Genomic DNA, 9,722 nt, shown 5'->3' with positions numbered 1-9,722 from the left:
ATATACACACATCTCTTCCGACAGCATTATTTGTAATTTAGCTAGTGAACTATCTACAAATAAGTTGAAAGCTATCAATATATCGGCCAGCTAAAATATAATTCTTTTGTTCACCAACCGTATAAATACATGAAGCTTGTTTCGATTCGCTTACTTGCGAGGATCAGTGGAAAGAAGTAGACATTAATTAAAAGCTAACGAAGCTAATGGTAAAGCTGATAATTTACTAATCATCACAATTGTAAAGCATTCTGACAGGAAAGAAGAAAAAGGGGGTTAAGAACGTGTTTAAGGAAAGTGAAATATGCAGACGACAATTTCTAAAGTAAGTTCGTGTTGTTCACCTATCTTTACAAATTGGAAAGAATGTGACGATATTGTTTTAAGACCATATTATCTTTATCGAAACCAACGTAAATAAATCAACTGGTTTTATAAGTCAGTGGAAATGTCCTTAATGTTGTCTCTTCCTTATGCATTTTTAATTATGTTTGCATATGTCCCGTTAGAGTAATGACGATGATTCTGAATTTATTAATTTTTTCTTTCTCTTCGGACATTTCATTGTGCAATTACTTTGGAAAATTTTACATGCTCAGAATTTAATTCCATTGAATAAAAAAAGAAAACGAAACCTTCATTCGCTTAGTTTTAATCTCTTTATTGTATTTCAGATACAATAATATTATCTGTAAGAATTGAATAAAAACTTACAACTCATGAGCACACGTCCTTCTTCTATATATCAGAACAAAATATATCAGAACAAAAAAAAATCACAGAAACAAACAATTTGAATAGGCAGCAAGTATTGTTGTAGCAGAAAATGTGGGTGCTGATGTCAAGAAAAAGGAATATAATGGGAGTGATAAAAGAAAACATCCATGGTGAAAAAGAAGAATACAGGTGGGGTTAGATATGCACTCGGAGGCCATTTCTGTGTTAGCCCGAAAAGAGGTGAAGCTTAAAAACGAACAAAAATACAGGGCACTGAAAAAAGAAGTACGATATTGAAAGAAAGGGCTTGAAAGTGGTAATAGAGGAACTGAAACGACGCCTCGCTGCAAAGAAAACAAAGATGGTAAGAAACGATCAAAACTTCGCGTTGTTAGTAATGCTTGGATCACAACGGACGTTAGCTTGTAAACAGGCGTTGACAAAACAATAAAATAATGTCCGTAGATTCTTTTAAATTTTGAAAATGAAATGTATTTTAATAAACACCTACTTTACAAGTTTTTAAAGTGTGTATACATTTTTTGGGGACACCCTGTATATATGTGTATATTTTTCAGGAATGAAGACGTCAAATCAATACCCTATGATTCTCAGCCGACTGCATGTTTTAACAATTATTTTTATCGCGATTTTGAGAACTGGTGCATCAAACTATGACGTGCAACTCTTTCGGAAAACAACTGAGTCAGAATGCTTGAAACTTCCAATTGTACGTACCGAATATACGTCGTCCGTCACAGAATGTGCATTACGGTGTATGATGAATGACACGTGTGGCTATTTTAGCTATTGTAATGGACCGTGCAAAATGTATAAATTGTTCTACTGGCAATATAATTACCATACTAAATGCGACTGTGTATCTTATTTTACGCTCTCTGGAAACCGTGAGTAAATCACGTTTTACATGTATTTTTGAGCTTTTTATATTAACTTTCTACCACCATCCCCATGAAATGTATCAACCTACTTTTTCGTGTTCAGTTTGTTTGTTTCACTGACTCATTCGTTACATTCCTGTTTTTATATATCAGAAAATAATTAAATTCTCATTATTTTTAAACAAAAATACCAGTGAAAAATGGATTTGTTTGGCTTTTTGAATGTGAAGATTTATTGTAGATAGTTATATGGATATTTGGTGTGTGTGTGTGTGAGAGAGAGGTTATACTAAAAATAAATTCAGTTTGCCGAAAAAACAAATGAACATAATTACAGAGCAACAAAATTTCCTTATCATCTTTTATTGGTTTCACCCATTTACTAGTTGTAAATAGTTAGCAAGATTGCAACATATGTTAAAACCCTAAGCAAATATATAGAAGATCATATCTTGGTTTTCATTCATGCTGTTGTTTGATTAATATTGTGTCAAATATATGGGCGGTGGCAGAACGAAATCGATGGAGCGGCGGGTAAATTACATTGCGTTATTAGTTACGATTACATTACATTTCCGACATAAAACCCCATCAATTTCGACTTCATCTCTTATCCTTTTGGAATTGATAAATTAAGTACTAACAAAGTACTGAGGTCGTTTTAAAGGATTGCATCTTTTCTTTAAATGCGTGGCTTTGTGTCCATATTAGAAATGTCTACTGGGACAAATATTTCATCCCAAAACAGAAAAGGATATTATTTGTATAAAACGAAGAGTATATTTCCCTAGTTCTATTTGTTTATTTCATTCAATAATATGCCAATGATTTTAAATGACAAGTTGCAATGACTTACTTACTTAGGTATAATTAGTTGACATCTACTGAAGTAGTTTCTATATATTAACACACACAATATGTATCTCTGTGCTGTTTAGTTAACCATATTTTTAGCATAAAATAGACGTGTCTCTCATAGCACGCAGAATGGTTTTATTTTTTTCATCACCTTCTCAGAGTAGGTGCAATTGTTATTACACCATTATATTTTATATACAAACATCATTAATACATCACACTAGTCTTGCACTGTTTCCAAAATCAATGATCACAAGTATTGCAACAAAGGATAAAGCTCTCATTTCAAAGATTTAAAGAATGAAATCAAACTCACTAAGTTAGTATTTCTGTAGATGCGTTTTCATTACAAAACCGTTCTTTTACATTATATCAAACGCTAATTTCCCCCAGTATGATCCATCGTGGCTGCGATGACTTTTCCCATGGGACGTGTCACTCAGGGTTGACTTGGTGCTAAATAACAACAGAAACAATAATTTTGTAGTATTTCCTTTAAATATCGAATTCTTGTACTAATGAAATCGAAACCCAAAACCAAAATCATTAAGACGAAACCTAGGAATAATTTATATCGAATAATTTCTAAATCAACACAATAATTTTGAGTCCATTGTAAAACATACTAGCATATTCTCTTTAAAAAAATTATTAAAAACTCGTCTGTTCTTTTACATCTAAAACGATATCATTCATTACTCATACAGGTACAAGCTGGCAGAAAATATTCGAGATGAGAACAAATGTGTTTAAAAGGAATCCTGCTTACAGATATTGGAAGAGTTTGTCTATTGATAAGGTGATACCCTTTGAAAATTTCAAAATGATTGTCGTGTAATAAAAAATATTATATTACATAGTTGTCAGCCCTTTATACCTTTTGTTAACCCCACGCCACAATTTTCTCTTGGCATTTCTCCCTCACAATTTTCAATATCCTTTTCCTTCCTATCACGCTCCCTCTCACTCTCAGTCTCTCGCTCCTCATATTTTTCTCTCAGTCTTGTTAGATTTCTTTTTGATTTCATTCAATTTTGTATTTGCAGGTGAAACTCATATTGAGAAAAAATGATACAGAAATTCACTCATTAACTTTCACCGCAAGAAAAACCAATATCAGATCGTGGTTCCATTCTAGTAATCTCATTTCAAAACCATGGTTTGGAAAAATAACAGCAAACTACACGTTCGATGACAAGTATGTATCGATCACTTGTGCTTCATTAGGACTTGTTGCTTTTTCAATGCTAATAATTTCGATTGCTCACATAGGTAGAAGGATACAGTTAATTTCATTGACCTCATTAATTAAACCGTATTGTTTTATCCACTCTGGATGAAGAAGAATTTAAGCTTTGATTTACAATTTTTACGGGATTTACAATTAAGATTTGAGAAACAAACTTAAGAAAATGGTTTATTGTTTGCAACCTTACCGATTATAAATTTTGGCACAAAAAACAGAAACATTAAAGAGGTGTTAAGCTGATTCTGTCGTCCTCAGTGCTCAATTAGTACTTATTTTATCGACCCCGAATACATGAAAGGCAAAGTTGACGCCAGCGGAATTTCAATCTAAAACGTGAAGATGGACGAAATGTCGCTAAGTATTCCGCTCGATTCTAATGATTCTGCCAGTTCACCACTTCATAACCGACTCTAATATTAATCGTTTTTTAAGGCGACTAGCTGAAAGAACTGTTAGCACGCCAGGTAAAATGCTTAGCGGCATTTCATCCGTCTTTATGATCTGTGCTCAAATTTCTCTGAGTTCAACCTTGCCTTTCATTCTTTCCGATTCGATAAAATACATGCCAGTAGATGTCGATTTATTCGACTTAATCCCTCCCCCGAAATTGCTGCTTTTGAGCCAAAATTTGAAACTATCAATAAGATTTTCATTAGTTGTTACAAATGGTAATTCCCCCCATCATTTGCTCCTTAACAAATTCTCTAATTCGGTCTCATTAGTTTTTGTGTGCCGAGAATGAAATATTCGCTTTTTAGTAACCAAGTATTCACAGAGTAAACCGAACAGATCTCAAATTTATGGTTTGTGTAACCAATCACTTTGAAATTTGGACATCCTCCATTATTCTTAACTGCTGGTCTTACAAATACTCTATCTAGATACAATTTGGACGGTCTGTTATGGTTGCTTCATGCTACACAGGCAAATCAAGGAGATCTCGTTGTTATCTGTCAGACGACTGGAAACTTTTGAACAGGTTTCCTAGGCCTCTAAGTAGTTCTTTCTTCGCTCGAGCACCACACATTTTGACAAGCAAAGGAGATGCTTGACAGATTCTCTGTTCTGGCTCTCTCTCCTTTCGGTTCTGCTAAACCCTCATTTAATCCTTTTGTGTTTCATTCATCCCCAATGAATATTATTATTGATACGGATGTTTGTTTCCTGAAACCTGACGGATATAAAAACAAGATTTAAAGTGCCACGTTGGATAAATTCTCACAAAAATTCCCTACTTAGACATAACAACTTTTTAACTAAAAATAACAGAATTCGCATGTAGAATGTAAAAAATTGGGAAACTTTACAGAGCCGATGCTGAGAATGATTTCTTGTCAATGTTTCTAATGAAAAAAAAAATGATTAACTGTTTTTCACTGATCAATTGACCCGAAATATTCAGGAAGGGTGTTGTACACTACATTGATCACAGTTCTTAACTGGTACTCATTTTATCATCGACGCCGAAAGGATGGAAATTAAAGTTAACTTCAGTGGCATTTCAGCTCAGAACCTGAGAAAATGTCCCTAATTTTTTCCCGAAGTACCGACGACTCTGTGAGTTTGACATTTTATAGCATAAAAATAATAATTCCTTCTACTATACGCAGCAGGCTTGAAGATTGGGCGGAGTTGTTAGTCGATTACATCAAAGCCATTGCCCGACTGCGAAAGGACGAGGGGTAAAGTCAACCTTGGCGGAATTTGAACTCAAAATGGGAAGACGGGACGAAATGCCGCTAAGCATTTTGTCTGAGCTAAAGAATCTGTGGGCTCATCGCTTTGTAGATTAATAATAATAATGATAAAGGTGATGAAGATGGTAGTGGTGATGATGATGATGATGATGTTTTTGAATTAAACACAAGGTTAGCAATTTTGAGGCTAGAGTAAGTACCATCGTCATCTACACACAAAATATTTATACAAAAGAATTAGATAGCTGTGTATATAACCACAGTTGAAATGAAAAAAAAAAATGCAAGAGAAATTCAGCAACACAACCAAAGAAACATCATGGCTTTCAAGAAGGATATGAAATCATTGCCTTTAGATTTTTCTAAAGGAGTAGTGAATCTCATTCTTTTATTCTGCAAGCATTTCGCTTGGGTACCTTCCTATATTTGAACCTACTTTATCTGTTTTCCTCTGTTTGTACTTGTTTACCCAATAAATTTCATTCACTTCATTACGACGAGGTTGGTTATGCTTAGACCGGAAAAAAGATGGGGTGGTAATGTCTAGATCCTTCTTTAACGAAGGAGTGGTCATATTAAGATATTTATTTTACTCTTTTTTCTTCAGACTTGAACTGAAACTAAATAGCATAATCTGATCTATCCAGCTTACAGTTCATATTTACTTTTCATGTTGTAAGTAACAAACTGGAAATAACACTCAATAATTTCAAAGATTAAATATAAACTCAGTGATTTCATTAAACTGTACCGATTGTCGTAAATACAGTTGTAAAGTATTCTATTATGATGAAAATTATTGAAAGTATCAACTGTAATATATGTTATTTTCAGGGAAGAAAGGTTTACCATCTTGCCAGGTGGTTTTCGATTCAATGTGATGGTAGCAAGGAAGCACAAGAAAGGCTATTATAAAATTCACTACAGGAAGGTCGCTGGTGGTAATATATTTCTTCTTTGTGTCTGCAAAACAATTGATATAAATGTGAATTTATTATCAGAGTAGAAGACCTGCTGGTTCTGCGTACATTTCATTACTCTCACGCCCCAAACGTCTGTCAGCTTTTGTTATTTTTTGATTTTAGCGGAAAAGTTCATGAGTGTCCAACCAATATTGACTACCGACCCTTAAGATTTTATTCACTTCATTTTTCTCTTGGTGTAAATATTTTTGCTGTTATTATCTGTGAGTTGTTGTCTGAATGATGTCATACAATACTTCAAAGATAACTATACTCCCACTCTTCTTACTCTACTCCTCCTTACTCTCTCTCTTTTCCTCTACGATTAGGTCTGCAATATCAATGTTTCTTTGGAAATGTGCATTTGATGTCTGCGTCTTGCAGACTTTAATGCACGTAGAGCGGATTCTCCCATTAGATAATCGTGTATCCCAGATGTTGGAATCAGGGCGTCTTTAGTAAATGCCTTGTAATGTAATCTTATAGCAAATGAAAACCTTTGAATGCCATATCATTTTAAGTCTAGTTTAATAATTTTTAGTTATACCCTGTTTCTTCTCATTTCTTTTGAATGATATATTTTCACTAATACCTATGTCGGTCGTCTCAGAACACTTACTTCCCTATGACTATTACCCCGATAAGAAAATTCCTCCCGGCGACAACTGCCCCCTAGGGCAATTACAACCCTTGGTTAATTAGCCCCTCCTCAATATATTAAGAAGTTTTAAATTATCATCTGAAAGTGCAAATTATATGCGATTCCTCGCAAATATTGCATAACACTTATGTTTTCATAATTGCTAACTACGGCAGTAATACGGACTGAAACATCTAAACATCTAAAAGACCTGTAGAACTACGGGTCTGCATCTAACTTTCTGTTGTTGACGTGTATGTAGTTTCAAAATATCTTATTTTACAACTATAAGATGTATTGTTAGTGCCATGATTTTATTTTACTATAATCAACAACAAACACATTTCGTCAATATTAAAGTCTTTATTAGATTATAAATAACATTATCAAAACATGAAGGTAAAACAAAACAAATGTGCTTTGTTTTCTTCCGGGAAGCAATGTACTCTAGCTATAATCTTTCGCGTTGTTCACCGACCGGCCTTTCCTCTGAAAAAAATCAGAAAAAAGTTCGATCTCTATTCACAAATTATTTTCCTCCTGAAACTTATAAAAAATACACACATTAGGCACACCTTTCTCTAAGCCGCACACTAAATTTCCCAGGTAAAAAATAGCGGCTTATACACCGGAAAATACGGTACACATCGGAGGTTAACTGTTTAAGGGTAATTGTCCTAGGGGCTTGTTGTCCATGGCAGGTTTATTGTCCATGGTGGAGGAGAGGTAAATGTCCTAGGCTCACGTCGGTATTTGTAGTATTCGTTTTCTAGAACTAGGAAAGAGAGAGACCGGTGTAGTAAAAAGGTTAGGGAACGATTCTATTGTTTACTATGAATACTTCTTTTGATCAATTTCCATTCATATATCAATGGAAAATACAATGATTAAATCCTGCTGCTTTTCGGCACTGCATATATTCTGAGCATAGATATTTACATTGTCCAAGAAAAGTGTATGTATGTATGTATGTATGTATGTATATATGTATGTATGTGCAGATTTGTATGTTTTATGTATGTATTCTCATGCATACAGTGGCATATCTAGACATGCTCAGTTTTACAGATTTTTGCAGCTCCAGTGATGGATTAGATCTGTAGTCTTCGAATTAGCTTTCTACTTTCTGGTTTTGAGACGCCTAATTTCACAAGATTGGTATTTAGTCAGTGTGTTACATATCCCAAGGTCCCAATAATTACAGTTATATATTTGAACTTGTAATCTGGATAAAGTAACTGGAGATTTCTCAATAGTTCAGCTTTGGTGTTCTCTTTTTCACCTCGGAGCTTACGACTAATATATCCATGCATGGTCTTCTGCTGATATAAGCTCATTCTTTCATCTGATGATACTTTGAGGTAGAGTTTCAGGAACTGCTCTCTAAGTCTCATGATATTATCAGCTTTAAGTATGTATGAATGTATGTATGTATACATGCGTGCGTGCATGTTTGTCACTCATAGTGGTGCCGGTAACTAGGAGCCTAATACATGTTGCATGAATTTGTAGAGGCAGTCCGACAGGCTGATAATGAACAAAAGTTTCATTAAGTCCTCTCCGACTCCTGTTTAATTTTTTCTTTTCAAATATATATCTTCGTCATAATATATACTTTGTTTTTATTTAAACGAAAATGTAACTTTTGTACAATCTGTATTTCCACTGATTTAACACAAGCTTTTCTTTCTTTCAGATAAACATCCAATTAAAGTAGATGCCATGGAGGTCTACATATTATTAATGTAGAGTTTATATTATTTCTGAAATTATGTAACCTAACATATATATATATATATATTTCTATATATATATATATATATATATATATATATATATATATATATATGTACATACATGCACACATACATACATATATACATATGTATGTGTGTATAATTCTTTCACACGTGTAGTGTTGACAGTCGCTTTGAAAACACCCCCAGTTAAGCCATCATCGGACGGTGGGATATTTTAGTTCATCTTGACTTTATATTGTCACTGTGAAGTTAAAATTTTGGCGAGTCGTAGAATTCTGTTGCTTTGGAAGATTTTTTTGTTTGAATTTGGAGCTGTGTTATTTTTCGTAATTTACTGCAGTACCATTTCACTTAAAATATCATAATGCATAGTGAAAAAGTGAATAAAATTTTATTTCTGTAGTCATTTTCTTCTGTTTCAACGCTTGTTTCTTTTTTCTACTTTGTAACAATACTAACTTCAATGTCATCTGCTTTTCTCACAAGCTGGCTGGAAGCAAACCACTAGATGTTTTTCTCATTTGCTATTTCATGCATGTATATTTTACAACATATGTGCGCGTGCACATTCGCACGTCATCTACATGAAGACTGATTTCTTAATATTAGTAAAATTTTATTATTTTTGTATTTGTAAACTGAAGACATGTGACTTCTTTCATAAAAACATATTAAAAATGTCTCTAAAATTGTATTTTCAACTGAGTTACTGAGACTCATTTGAATGTCTTGAATATTTTGTAGCATTGAGATATATTTATTTTCACTAATAAAAACATAATAGTGTCGGACAAAAACTGTGTTTTGGTATTAATTATTAATACTATTTCTGTCGCTAATATGTATGTATACCTATTTGTATGTGCGCGTGTGTATATGCATACACCCCACACACACACACATATATATATATATATATAAATAAAATATATATATA

The 9,722-nt window shown here is 33.4% G+C and overlaps 1 protein-coding gene across 7 annotated transcripts in view; it reads left to right on the top strand.

The window, feature by feature from the left end:
* LOC106876621 (uncharacterized) overlaps positions 1-9,582 on the top strand; it is a 10,606-nt gene extending 1,024 nt beyond the window's left edge. For 4 of the 7 annotated variants that reach the window (XM_014925234.2, XM_014925236.2, XM_052970040.1 and 1 more), the window contains exons 2-6: positions 1,296-1,625; positions 3,185-3,276; positions 3,524-3,675; positions 6,258-6,364; positions 8,722-9,582. In XM_014925234.2, coding sequence (XP_014780720.1) covers positions 1,298-1,625; positions 3,185-3,276; positions 3,524-3,675; positions 6,258-6,364; positions 8,722-8,774 — 732 coding nt within the window. In that variant the 5' untranslated portion in view covers positions 1,296-1,297 and the 3' untranslated portion in view covers positions 8,775-9,582. Of the gene's footprint in view, positions 1-11; positions 326-674; positions 1,082-1,295; positions 1,626-3,184; positions 3,277-3,523; positions 3,676-6,257; positions 6,365-8,721 lie in introns of those variants that run through there. The other 3 variants (XM_052970037.1, XM_052970038.1, XM_014925233.2) reach the window with 3 other exon arrangements.
* Positions 9,583-9,722: the final 140 nt, after the last annotated feature.

This window comes from Octopus bimaculoides, chromosome 8 (assembly GCF_001194135.2).
Source record: "Octopus bimaculoides isolate UCB-OBI-ISO-001 chromosome 8, ASM119413v2, whole genome shotgun sequence".
Classification (NCBI taxonomy): Eukaryota; Metazoa; Mollusca; class Cephalopoda; order Octopoda; family Octopodidae; genus Octopus; species Octopus bimaculoides.
This window is presented reverse-complemented; position numbering and strand designations above follow the sequence as displayed.